Source organism: Bufo bufo, chromosome 2 (assembly GCF_905171765.1).
Source record: "Bufo bufo chromosome 2, aBufBuf1.1, whole genome shotgun sequence".
NCBI lineage: Eukaryota > Metazoa > Chordata > Amphibia > Anura > Bufonidae > Bufo > Bufo bufo.
The window spans coordinates 441,798,717-441,813,053 of NC_053390.1; the positions used below are offsets into that span (position 1 = coordinate 441,798,717).

The 14,337-nt window shown below is 43.7% G+C and overlaps 1 protein-coding gene across 1 annotated transcript in view; it reads left to right on the forward strand.

The window, feature by feature from the left end:
* Positions 1 to 984: 984 nt before the first annotated feature.
* Positions 985 to 14,337, forward strand: part of HSD11B1L (hydroxysteroid 11-beta dehydrogenase 1 like) — a 143,978-nt gene continuing 130,625 nt past the window's right edge. The window contains exon 1 of the mRNA XM_040417489.1: positions 985 to 1,142. Coding sequence (XP_040273423.1) covers positions 1,061 to 1,142 — 82 coding nt within the window. The 5' untranslated portion in view covers positions 985 to 1,060. The remainder of the gene's footprint in view (positions 1,143 to 14,337) is intronic.

The window sequence follows — 14,337 nt, forward strand, 5'->3', positions numbered from 1 at the left end:
AAGAAGATTGGGGTCAGAAAGTGGGAAGGATGAGTTCATAAAGTTTGAGACTGAGCAGTGACGGAAGAAGACTAGATCAAGTGTATTGCAGTGGTTGTGATAGGCCAAGAGAGGAGGTTATAGAAAGAAAGTAAGAGGCTGATGGGGAGATAGGATCATCAAAGGGGATATTACAATCACCCATAAGAGTTGGTGATTCAGAGGATAGAAAGTGAAGAAGCCAGGCAGCAAAGTGATCCAGAAATTGGTGGGGGGAGCCTGGGGGACAATAGACAACAGCAACTTGCAGTGGGAATGGATGGAAGAGTCGATGGTATGGATCTCAAAAGAGTGGAATGTGAGAAAGGGTACAGGAGGAATGACCTGAAATGTGCACTGTGGAGAAAGTAGTGTGCCTACTCCTTCTCCATGCCTGTCACCAGGTCTGAGGGTATCGGAGAAGGGAAGTCCACCATAGGATAAGGCGGCAGGTGAGACAGTGTGAGAAGGTTTAATCCAGGTTTCTGTAAGGGCCAGCAAGTTCAGAGACTGTGGGAGGAAGAAGTTGTGGATTGTGGGTTATTACAATAATCATAAAATGAATGAATGGAGACTTCTGGGAGTGCCATTGGAGCTGAATATGTTAAACATTTACTTAGCAGCTAGGAACAATCAGCCATAAGAAAGCTGACCTTACACTTTGTACCCTATATATCCATAGGAGCAGGCACATTAATGTTTCTACTACTGAGGTCCCTTCCCTTCTTTGTGTTCTTCTATTATTTCACGGGTTGCTGATATGTATCTACAGCCTTCATTATTCCATGTTTCTGGTCATTTACATGCTACGTAACCATGTGGGTAGGAGAGTTACAATGTATGGGGTGTCTGTTTAGATCATTCTGCTAGAATGCTGGCAGGTCCAGGGTTAAATCACTGCAGATATGCAATGGTAATTTCTACCATGTGATCTCTGAAGTACTATACTGTAGCTGGCTGATCCTGCTTATAAGGACAAGAGTCCACACAGAAAGTACTTTGTTTGACAGACCTTCTGCACTGAAGTATATCAAGTTCCAATATGGGCTTGAAAATAAAAGGATTGAGCTTGGTCGCATTCGTGGCTGTATTGGGATATCTGTACAGGGACACCTTTGATCCAGGTAAATAAATGAATCGATTTTTTTTTACCCTGACCACAACAAAAAACCCTCTCGATTGCAAAGGGTGGAATCCACAGTGGAGATCTACAGTATAAATTGACGTAATGTTTTTTTTTTTTTTTTTACGCAGTTTATGGGTGAGATTTCTGAAAGTTTCCTTCACTTTGCTGATACAGTACAATGCTGTCGATTTGCCACACACAAACCCACAGTACTTCAGTGACGTGTGGATATAACACAGGCAGTGCATGGGTTTGTGTAACTGCATGAGGATGTTCCCTATGGGTAGAATACAACTGCAATACCAAGAACGTATGGAACCGTTATTCAGCAGAATTGCTTTTATGGTGATAAATACTGCTCCTTTCCATTGCCCCACGTCCATTTTAGAGAACAAACACTGTGATTTTAGTGTTTACCTGAAACAGACAACCCGCACCGTAGGTCAAAATTCGCACAGAAAAAAATCTGCATTGTGTGCATGAGAATTTCAAATTCTCATAGAATGCAATGTACATGACCTACGGTGCGGAATTTCCGCTCAGAAAATCTGCACGCAATCCTGATGGTGTGAATTTAGCCTTAAAGGGGTATTCCGGTTGTGTAAGCTATTTTTTTAAACTGCACTGTTATGCTGCAATGTGTCAAAGTCTTAACCCACACAGAAATAGTTTTATGGGGTCCTACTACTGTACTACTACTGTTCTCCTGTTGTGATCTGTAATCCGCTCTTACTGTTATGGCGCTTTCCCTTACATCACATGAGCTGGAAACCAACATTGCCCATCATTTTTTTGCACTGCAGTTTCCGGGCCAAAATGGGTGGAGCTAATAAACTCTGTCCATAAGTGGGCGTGGCTTAACCACCTCAGCCCCTATGGCTTAAACTTTTACACTTCTGACCTACACTACTTTCACCGTTTATTGCTCGGTCATGCAACTTACCACCCAAATGAATTTTACCTCCTTTTCTTCTCACTAATAGAGCTTTCATTTGGTGGTATTTCATTGCTGCTGACATTTTTACTTTTTTTGTTATTAATCGAAATTTAACAATTTTTTGCAAAAAAATGACATTTTTCACTTTCATTTGTAAAATTTTGCAAAAAAAAACGACATCCATATATAAATTTTGCTCTAAATTTATTGTTCTACATGTCTTTGATAAAAAAAAAATGTTTGGGTAAAAAAAAAATGGTTTGGGTAAAAGTTATAGAGTTTACAAACTATGGTACAAAAATGTGAATTTCCGCTTTTTGAAGCAGCTCTGACTTTCTGAGCACCTGTCATGTTTCCTGAGGTTCTACAATGCCCAGACAGTACAAACACCCCACAAATGACCCCATTTCGGAAAGTACACACCCTAAGGTATTCGCTGATGGGCATAGTGAGTTCATAGAACTTTTTATTTTTTGTCACAAGTTAGCGGAAAATGATGATTTTTATTTATTTATTTTTCTTACAAAGTCTAATATTCCACTAACTTGTGACAAAAAATAAAAACTTCCATGAACTCACTATGCCCATCAGCGAATACCTTGGGGTGTCTTCTTTCCAAAATGGGGTCACTTGTGGGGTAGTTATACTGCCCTGGCATTCTAGGGGCCCAAATGTGTGGTAAGGAGTTTGAAATCAAATTCTGTAAAAAATGCCCTGTGAAATCCGAAAGGTGCTCTTTGGAATGTGGGCCCCTTTGCCCACCTAGGCTGCAAAAAAGTGTCACACATGTGGTATCTCCGTACTCAGGAGAAGTTGGGGAATGTGTTTTGGGGTGTCATTTTACATATACCCATGCTGGGTGAGAGAAATATCTTGGCAAAAGACAACTTTGTATAAAAAAATGGGAAAAGTTGTCTTTTGCCAAGATATTTCTCTCACCCAGCATGGGTATATGTAAAATGACACCCCAAAACACATTCCCCAACTTCTCGTGAACACGGAGATACCAGATGTGTGACACTTTTTTGCAGCTTAGGTGGGCAAAGGGGCCCACATTCCAAAGAGCACCTTTCGGATTTCACCGGCCATTTTTTACAGAATTTGATTTCAAACTCCTTACCACACATTTGGGCCCCTAGAATGCCATGGCAGTATAACTACCCCACAAGTGACCCCATTTTGGAAAGAAGACATCCCCAGGTATTTCGTGATGGGCATAGTGAGTTCATGGAAGTTTTTATTTTTTGTCACAAGTTAGTGGAATATGAGACTTTGTAAGAAAAAAAAAAATCATAATTTTCCGCAAACTTGTGACAAAAAATATAAAATTCTAGGAACTCGCCATGCCCCTCATGGAATACCTTGGGGGGTCTTCTTTCCAAAATGGGGTCACTTGTGGGGTAGTTATACTGCCCTGGCATTTTCCAGGGGCCCTAATGTGTGGTAAGTAGGTAAATGACCTGTGAAATCCGAAAGGTGCTCTTTGGAATGTGGGCCCCTTTGCCCACCTAGGCTGCAAAAAAGTGTCACACATGTGGTATCGCCGTATTCAGGAGAAGTTGGGCAATGTGTTTTGGGGTGTCTTTTTACATATACTCATGCTGGGTGAGAGAAATATCTCGGCAAAAGACAACTTTTCCCATTTTTTTATACAAAGTTGGCATTTGACCAAGATATTTATCTCACCCAGCATGGGTATATGTAAAATGACACCCCAAAACACATTGCCCAACTTCTCCTGAGTACGGCGATACCAGATGTGTGACACTTTTTTGCAGCCTAGATGCGCAAAGGGGCCCACATTCCTTTTATGAGGGCATTTTTAGACATTTGGATCCCAGACTTCTTCTCACGCTTTAGGGCCCCTAGAATTCCAGGGCAGTATAAATACCCCACATGTGACCCCATTTTGGAAAGAAGACACCCCAAGGTATTCAATGAGGGGCATGGCGAGTTCATAGAAATATTTTTTTTTTGGCACAAGTTAGCGGAAATTGATTTTATTTATTTTTTTCTCACAAAGTCTCCCTTTTCGCTAACTTGGGACAAAAATTTCAATCTTTCATGGACTTAATATGCCCCTCACGGAATACCTTGGGGTGTCTTCTTTCCGAAATGGGGTCACATGTGGGGTATTTATACTGCCCTGGCATTCTAGGGGCCCTAAAGCGTGAGAAGAAGTCTGGAATATAAATCTCTAAAAATTTTTACGCATTTGGATTCCGTGAGGGGTATGGTGAGTTCATGTGAGATTTTATTTTTTGACACAAGTTAGTGGAATATGAGACTTTGTAAGAAAAAAAAAATAATTTCCGCTAACTTGGGCCAAAAAAATGTCTGAATGGAGCCTTACAGGGGGGTGATCAATGACAGGGGGGTGATCAGGGAGTCTATATGGGGTGATCACCCCCCCTGGAAGGCTCCAGGGAGACGCCTGTATGTGTTTTGCGGATCCGATCCATCTATCAGTGGATCCGTAAAAATCATGCGGACGTCTGAATGGAGCTTTACAGGGGGGTGATCAATGACGGGGGTAATCAATGACAGGGGGGGTGATCAGGGAGTCTATATGGGGTGATCACCACAGTCATTGATCACGCCCCTGTAAGGCTCCATTCAGACGTCCGTATGCGTTTTGCGGATCCGATCCATCTATCAGTGGATCCGTAAAAATCATGCGGACGTCTGAATGGAGCTTTACAGGGGGGTAATCAATGACAGGGGGGTAATCAATGACAGGGGGGTGATCAGGGAGTCTATATGGGGTGATCACCACAGTCATTGATCACGCCCCTGTAAGGCTCCATTCAGACGTCCGTATGCGTTTTGCGAATCCGATCCATCTATCAGTGGATCCGTAAAAATCATGCGGACATCTGAATGGAGCTTTACAGGGGGGTGATCAATGACAGGGGGGTAATCAATGACAGGGGGGTGATCAGGGAGTCTATATGGGGTGATCACCACAGTCATTGATCACGCCCCTGTAAGGCTCCATTCAGACGTCCGTATGCGTTTTGCGGATCCGATCCATCTATCAGTGGATCCGTAAAAATCATGCGGACATCTGAATGGAGCTTTACAGGGGGGGTAATCAATGACAGGGGGGTGATCAGGGAGTCTATATGGGGTGATCACCACAGTCATTGATCACGCCCCTGTAAGGCTCCATTCAGACGTCCGTATGCGTTTTGCGGATCCGATCCATCTATCAGTGGATCCGTAAAAATCATGCGGACATCTGAATGGAGCTTTACAGGGGGGTAATCAATGACAGGGGGGTGATCAGGGAGTCTATATGGGGTGATCACCACAGTCATTGATCACGCCCCTGTAAGGCTCCATTCAGACGTCCGTATGCGTTTTGCGGATCCGATCCATCTATCAGTGGATCCGTAAAAATCATGCGGACGTCTGAATAGAGCTTTACAGGGGGGTAATCAATGACAGGGGGGTAATCAATGACAGGGGGGTGATCAGGGAGTCTATATGGGGTGATCAGGGGTGATCAAGGGTGAATAAGGGGTTAATAAGTGACAGGGGGGGGGTGTAGTGTAGTGGTGCTTGGTGCAACATATTACTGAGCTACCTGTGTCCTCTGGTGGTCGATCCAAACAAAGGGGACCACCAGAGGACCAGGTAGCAGGTATATTAGACGCTGTTATCAAAACAGCGTCTAATATACCTGTTAGGGGTTAAAAAAATCACATCTCCAGCCTGCCAGCGAACGATCGCCGCTGGCAGGCTGGAGATCCACTCGCTTACCTTCCGATCCTGTGAACGCGCGCGCCTGTGTGCGCGCGTTCACACGAAATCTCGCGCCTCGCGAGAGGACGCGCCGGCGCGTCCACTTGGAATGAATCAACCACCTCCAGGACGCGTCTGAGCGTACAGCGGTCCGGAGGTGGTTAAATGCCCCCATGTCTCTGTGCTTTTCTTGAAGGAAAACGCTCATCTCACCCTGCTTATGAGGAAGTAAGCTTGGCATAGAATAACTGTGCATGCTCGACCATGCTACACCGAAAACTATAGGTCGTATCCGTAGAAAACTTTGAATAAACAAAAGGCTGGCTGCCCAAAAACTGTACTTTTATTACAGATAAAGACTGAAAAATTGGTAATAACATTACATTAGTGAGCTATTTGCATGGTAAAACTCTGTAACATAGATACTACTTTGTGTAACCAGAATAGCCCTTTAAAGGCGTTCTCCGAGAATTATAAAAATACCTAAATATTACTTTGTTATAAATATGTTCCCAAATACCTTTCATTAGTTATATTGGCTCGTTTTGTCTGGGGAGCAATCATTAGGAGAAATAAAATGGCCGCCGTACTATTAGTACACACAGAACCTGTCCTAATCACACAGCAGCACAAGTTACTTCAAAACACTGAGGTAAAGAGCTGTCTCATCCTCCTCTATGCTCTGCTTGTCAGGGATTATGATCCTGAATACAGATGATAAGATCTTCAGCTGAATCTCTGTATGAATGGAGTTTATGAGGAGACATGAAGTACAGAGAGGACGGACAGGACAGACTGTGGTAATGGAGACTGCATACTAGAGCTGCTGCTCATTACCCCCAACTTGCACTTCATGTCTCCTCATGAACTCCATTCCTATAGAGATTCAGCTGAAGATCTTATTAAACTGTATTCAGGACCATAATCCCTGACAAGTAGAGCAGAGAGGAGGATGAGGCAGCTCTTTACCTCAGTGTTGTGAAGTAACTTGTCCTCCTGTGTAATTAGGACAGGTTTTGTGTGTACTAATAGGACGGCCACCATTTTATTTCTCCTAATGATTGCTCCCCAGACAAAACGAGCCATTATACCTAATGAAAAGTGTTTGGGAATATATTTATAACAAAGTAATATTTAGGTATTTTCTTAATTCCCAGAGAACCCCTTTAAATGTGACAGTGGGAGTAGGATTCGGGAAATTGCACGGTACTGTTACCAAGGTAACCAGAGGACACCGGAAGTCTCTCCACTATAGGAGCTTTGCAGGAGAGGATTCTGGTGCCCTATGGTTGCTATGGCAATAGCAAATACCAATCTGCTGGCAGTGTCTCTGATCTTCACATTTAAAGCATTCCTGTCGTTTCAGATGACTTTTTAGAGTAAGCTTTGGTGTGTATACATGAGGAGTAGCACTATATTTGGCCAGTATATGACTAATCGCTTGCATTTATCACCAGCTATCCCGTCTGCAGGCACCATCTCCATTCTCAACTTTCTCTTAAAGGAGTTGTGCAACTTCAGCTAAGGGTGCATTCACACGACCGTAATTCTGGGTCCGCACACGTGTCAACCCATTCATTTTACAGTTTACTGTCCGCATCCGTTTCCATCACATTATACATTGCTTGTATCCAGGGGTTACGAACACCTTCTATAAGACCACCACACTATAGGAAAAAGCACCAGCCTACACCCGCTCCCACAGTCCTGGCCACCAGAGTGGCTGGCGCTTTTTCCTATAATGTGCAAGCAAAGCCACCACTAATAGATTGCAGGGTGGTCCTAACCATGGAAACGAGCAGTGTATAATGTGATGGAAAAATGAATCCAGCCAGTTAAGGAGGCAATATGGACAATCACAATACATTAGTAACTGCCTTGTATTAACTTTCTCTACATAATAAATGCCACTTGCTGAAGTGACACAACCCCTTTAACCACCTCAGCCCCCATAGCTTAAACACCCTGAAAGACCAGGCCACTTTTTACACTTCTGACCTACCCTACTTTCACCGTTTATTGCTCGGTCATGCAACTTACCACCCAAATGAATTTTACATCCTTTTCTTCTCACTAATAGAGCTTTCATTTGGTGGTATTTCATTGCTGCTGACATTTTTACTTTTTTTGTTATTAATCGAAATTTAACGATTTTTTTGCAAAAAAATTACAATTTTTCACTTTCAGTTGTAAAATTTTGCAAAAAAAAACGACATCCATATATAAGTTTTGCTCTAAATTTATTGTTCTACATGTCTTTGATAAAAAAAAAATGTTTGGGTAAAAAAAAAATGGTTTGGGTAAAAGTTATAGCGTTTACAAACTATGGTACAAAAATGTGAATTTCCGCTTTTTGAAGCAGCTCTGACTTTCTGAGCACCTGTCATGTTTCCTGAGGTTCTACAATGGCCAGACAGTACAAACACCCCACAAATGACCCCATTTCGGAAAGTAGACACCCTAAGGTATTCACTGATGGGCATAGTGAGTTCATAGAACTTTTTATTTTTTGTCACAAGTTAGCGGAAAATGATGATTTTTTCTTTTTTTTTTTCTTTTCTTACAAAGTCTCATATTCCACTAACTTGTGACAAAAAATAAAAACTTCCATGAACTCACTATGCCCATCAGCGAATACCTTGGGGTGTCTTCTTTCCAAAATGGGGTCACTTGTGGGGTAGTTATACTGCCCTGGCATTCTAGGGGCCCAAATGTGTGGTAAGGAGTTTGAAATCAAATTCTGTAAAAAATGGCCGGTGAAATCCGAAAGGTGCTCTTTGGAATATGGGCCCCTTTGCCCACCTAGGCTGCAAAAAAAGTGTCACACATGTGGTATCTCCGTATTCAGGAGAAGTTGGGGAATGTGTTTTGGGGTGTCATTTTACATATACCCATGCTGGGTGAGAGAAATATCTTGGCAAAAGACAACTTTGTATAAAAAAATGGGAAAAGTTGTCTTTTGCCAAGATATTTCTCTCACCCAGCATGGGTATATGTAAAATGACACCCCAAAACACATTCCCCAACTTCTCCTGAATACGGAGATACCACATGTGTGACACTTTTCTGCAGCCTAGGTGGGCAAAGGGGCCCATATTCCAAAGAGCACCTTTCGGATTTCACAGGTCATTTTTTACAGAATTTGATTTCAAACTCCTTACCACACATTTGGGCCCCTAGAATGCCAGGGCAGTATAACTACCCCACAAGTGACCCCATTTTGGAAAGAAGACACCCCAAGGTATTCGCTGATGGGCATAGTGAGTTCATGGAAGTTTTTAATTTTTGTCACAAGTTAGTGGAATATGAGACTTTGTAAAAAATAAAAAATAAAAAAATAAATAAAAAAATCATCATTTTCCACTAACTTGTGACAAATAATAAAAAATTCTAGTAACTCGCCATGCCCCTCACGGAATACCTTGGGGTGTCTTCTTTCCAAAATGGGGTCACTTGTGGGGTAGTTATACTGCCCTGGCATTCTAGGGGCCCAAATGTGTGGGAAGGAGTTTGAAATCAAATTCTGTAAAAAATGGCCGGTGAAATCCGAAAGGTGCTCTTTGGAATGTGGGCCCCTTTGCCCACCTAGGCTGCAAAAAAGTGTCACACATCTGGTATCTCCGTATTCAGGAGAAGTTGGGGAATGTGTTTTGGGGTGTCATTTTACATATACCTGTGCTGGGTGAGATAAATATCTTGGTCAAATGCCAACTTTGTATTAAAAAATGGGAAAAGTTGTCTTTTGCCAAGATATTTCTCTCACCCAGCATGGGTATATGTAAAATGACACCCCAAAACACATTCCCCAACTTCTCCTGAATACGGAGATACCACATGTGTGACACTTTTTTGCAGCCTAGGTGGGCAAAGGGGCCCATATTCCAAAGAGCACCTTTCGGATTTCACCGGTCATTTTTTACACATTTTGATTTCAAACTTCTTACCACACATTTGGGCCCCTAGAATGCCAGGGCAGTATAACTACCCCACAAGTGACCCCATTTTGGAAAGAAGACACCCCAAGGTATTTCGTGATGGGAATAGTGAGTTCATGGAAGTTTTTATTTTTTGTCACAAGTTAGTGGAATATGAGACTTTGTAAGGAAAAAAATAAATAAAAAATAAATCATATTCCGCTAACTTGTGAGAAAAAATATAAAATTCTAGGAACTCGCCATGCCCCTCACGGAATACCTTGGGGTGTCTTCTTTCCAAAATGGGGTCACTTGTGGGGTAGTTATACTGCCCTGGCATTTTCCAGGGGCCCTAATGTGTGGTAAGTAGGTAAATGACCTGTGAAATCCGAAAGGTGCTCTTTGGAATGTGGGCCCCTTTGCCCATCTAGGCTGCAAAAAAGTGTCACACATGTGGTATCGCCGTATTCAGGAGAAGTTGGGCAATGTGTTTTGGGGTGTCTTTTTACATATACTCATGCTGGGTGAGAGAAATATGTCGGCAAAAGACAACTTTTCCCATTTTTTTTATACAAAGTTGGCATTTGACCAAGATATTTATCTCACCCAGCATGGGTATATGTAAAATGACACCCCAAAACACATTGCTCAACTTCTCCTGAGTACGGCGATACCAGATGTGTGACACTTTTTTGCAGCCTAGATGCGCAAAGGGGCCCACATTCCTTTTATGAGGGCATTTTTAGACATTTGGATCCCAGACTTCTTCTCACGCTTTAGGGCCCCTAAAATGCCAGGGCAGTATAAATACCCCACATGTGACCCCATTTTGGAAAGAAGACACCCCAAGGTATTCAATGAGGGGCATGGCGAGTTCATAGAATTTTTTTTTTTTTGGCACAAGTTAGCGGAAATTGATTTTATTTTATTTTTTCTCACAAAGTCTCCCTTTCCGCTAACTTGGGACAAAAATTTCAATCTTTCATGGACTCAATATGCCCCTCACGGAATACCTGGGGGTGTCTTCTTTCCGAAATGGGGTCACATGTGGGGTATTTATACTGCCCTGGCATTCTAGGGGCCCTAAAGCGTGAGAAGAAGTCTGGAATATAAATGTCTAAAAAATTTTACGCATTTGGATTCCGTGAGGGGTATGGTGAGTTCATGTGAGATTTAATTTTTTGACACAAGTTAGTGGAATATGAGACTTTGTAAGAAAAAAATAATATTTTCTGCTAACTTGGGCCAAAAAAAATGTCTGAATGGAGCCTTACAGAGGGGTGATCAATGACAGGGGGGTGATCAATGACAGGGGGGTGATCAGGGAGTCTATATGGGGTGATCACCCCCCCTGGAAGGCTCCAGGGAGACGCCTGTATGTGTTTTGCGGATCCGATCCATCTATCAGTGGATCCGTAAAAATCATGCGGACATCTGAATGGAGCTTTACAGGGGGGTGATCAATGACAGGGGGGTGATCAGGGAGTCTATATGGGGTGATCACCACAGTCATTAATCACGCCCCTGTAAGGCTCCATTCAGACGTCCGTATGCGTTTTGCGGATCCGATCCATCTATCAGTGGATCCGTAAAAATCATGCGGACATCTGAATAGAGCTTTACAGGGGGGTGATCAATGACGGGGGTGATCAGGGAGTCTATATGGGGTGATCACCACAGTCATTGATCACGCCCCTGTAAGGCTCCATTCAGACGTCCGTATGTGTTTTGCGGATCCGATCCATTTATCAGTGGATCCGTAAAAATCATGCGGACATCTGAATGGAGCTTTACAGGGGGGTGATCAATGACAGGGGGGTGATCAGGGAGTCTATATGGGGTGATCACCACAGTCATTGATCACGCCCCTGTAAGGCTCCATTCAGACGTCCGTATGCGTTTTGCAGATCCGATCCATCTATCAGTGGATCCGTAAAAATCATGCGGACATCTGAATGGAGCTTTACAGGGGGGTGATCAATGACAGGGGGGTAATCAATGACAGGGGGGTGATCAGAGAGTCTATATGGGGTGATCACCACAGTCATTGATCACGCCCCTGTAAGGCTCCATTCAGACGTCCGTATGCGTTTTGCGGATCCGATCCATCTATCAGTGGATCCGTAAAAATCATGCGGACATCTGAATGGAGCTTTACAGGGGGGTGATCAATGACAGGGGGGTGATCAGGGAGTCTATATGGGGTGATCACCACAGTCATTGATCACGCCCCTGTAAGGCTCCATTCAGACGTCCGTATGCGTTTTGCGGATCCGATCCATCTATCAGTGGATCCGTAAAAATCATGCAGACATCTGAATGGAGCTTTACAGGGGGGTGATCAATGACAGGGGGGTGATCAGGGAGTCTATATGGGGTGATCACCACAGTCATTGATCACGCCCCTGTAAGGCTCCATTCAGACGTCCGTATGCGTTTTGCGGATCCGATCCATCTTTCAGTGGATCCGTAAAAATCATGCGGACATCTGAATGGAGCTTTACAGGGGGGTGATCAATGACAGGGGGGTAATCAATGACAGGGGGGTGATCAGGGAGTCTATATGGGGTGATCAGGGGTGATCAAGGGTGAATAAGGGGTTAATAAGTGACAGGGGGGGGGGTGTAGTGTAGTGGTGCTTGGTGCAACATATTACTGAGCTACCTGTGTCCTCTGGTGGTCGATCCAAACAAAGGGGACCACCAGAGGACCAGGTAGCAGGTATATTAGACGCTGTTATCAAAACAGCGTCTAATATACCTGTTAGGGGTTAAAAAAAATCACATCTCTAGCCTTGCAGCGAACGATCGCCGCTGGCAGGCTGGAGATCCACTCGCTTACCTTCCGTTCCTGTGAGCGCGCGCGCCTGTGTGCGCGCGTTCACAGGAAATCTCGGCCATCGCGAGATGACGCATATATGCGTGACTCTGCGCAGGGCTGCCACCTCCGGAACGCGAATCTGCGTTAGGCGGTCCGGAGGTGGTTAACTGAACTCCAGAGTGGGCGGAGACTAGCTGCTATAATATCATTTATACACAGCACACGTAGAGAAGCAGTCCTGCTCCCCTACCGCTGTGTCATACCCCCATGGATTACTGTGGTGAGACAGTAAAACATTTACTAGACCCAGCTGCAGCCTCTCTGTGTTTCTGTATCTCTGTCTCTGCAGCTTCTCCCCTCAACTCTCTGTAGACACCTGTGGGCTGTAGCTGTAATCTGATCACTCAGTTAAGTTTGGACTCCATCTTATCTCTGCCTCTCATTATGGAGTTAAGCAGTGAATTGAGGCTAGGTTCACATGTGCATCAGAGGTTCTAGTGGGAACCTCCATCTCAGATTCCAACCCATCAGAACCCATTATAAGTAAGTCTACTTTCACACTCGCGTTTTGGCTTTCCGTTTGTGAGATCCGTTCAGGGCTCTCACAAGCGGTCCAAAACGGATCAGTTTGCAGTCTAATACATTCTGAATGGAAAAGGATCCGCTCAGAATGCATCAGTTCAGTCTCCATTCCGCTTTGGAGGCGGACACCATAATGCTGCTTGCAGCGTTTTGGTGTCTGTCTGATGAAACTGAGCCAAACGTTTTCTCGGACACAATCTGGCACAATAAAAAACGGATCCGTCCTCCATTGACTTTCAATGGTGTTCAAGACGGATCCGTCTTGGCTATGTTAAAGATAATACAAACGGATCAGTTTTGAACGGATGCAAACGGTTGCATTATCTGAACGGATCCGTCCATGACGGATCCGCACAAAATGCGAGTGTGGAAGTAGCCTAAGTGAGGTTCACTGGATGCTGTTATCTTCAATTATGGGATCGATCTGTCACAGACTGATTTCTTAATGCAGATGTAAACCTAACCTTAGCATTAGTGAACACTTCAGAAGACATATGGGAAAAATAGTAGAGAAGGAAGAATTTTTTTAAATTGGATATATTACAACATTTCTTATCTTTGCATGTGATATTGAATTACACAAAGTTTGTTGAAACAACAGTACCTGTGTTTCTCTATCTACACTTTTGGCCTGGGACAGCTCATAGAGTCCCATGGCTTTCAGTATCACTCCTACGCTGACGACACACAAATCTACCTCTCTGGTCCAGACATCACCACCTTACTATCCAGAATCCCACAATGCCTATCTTCCATATCATACTTCTTTGCCTCTCGCTTTCTAAAACTTAACATGGATAAAACATACCTCATCATCTTTCCCCCATCTTGCTTAACCCCCCCCCCCAACAGACCTATCTATCATGATCAATGGCTGCACACTATCCCCGGTCAACCAAGTCCGCTGCCTTGGAGTGACCTTGGATTCTGCCCTTTCCTTTCCGACTGCACATCCAAGCCCTTTCCACCACCTGCCGCCTCCAACTCAAAAACATCTCCCGCATACGCGCTTTCCTTAAAGGGGTTCTGCACTTTCATTTAACTGATGATCTATCCTCTGGATAGATCCTCAGCTTACATATTAGAAACCACCCATAAATCACCCAATTTTAGAAACTACACCCCTGAAGGTATTCAAAACTGATTTTACGAACTTTGTTAACCCTTTAGGTGTTCCACAAGAATTAAAGGAA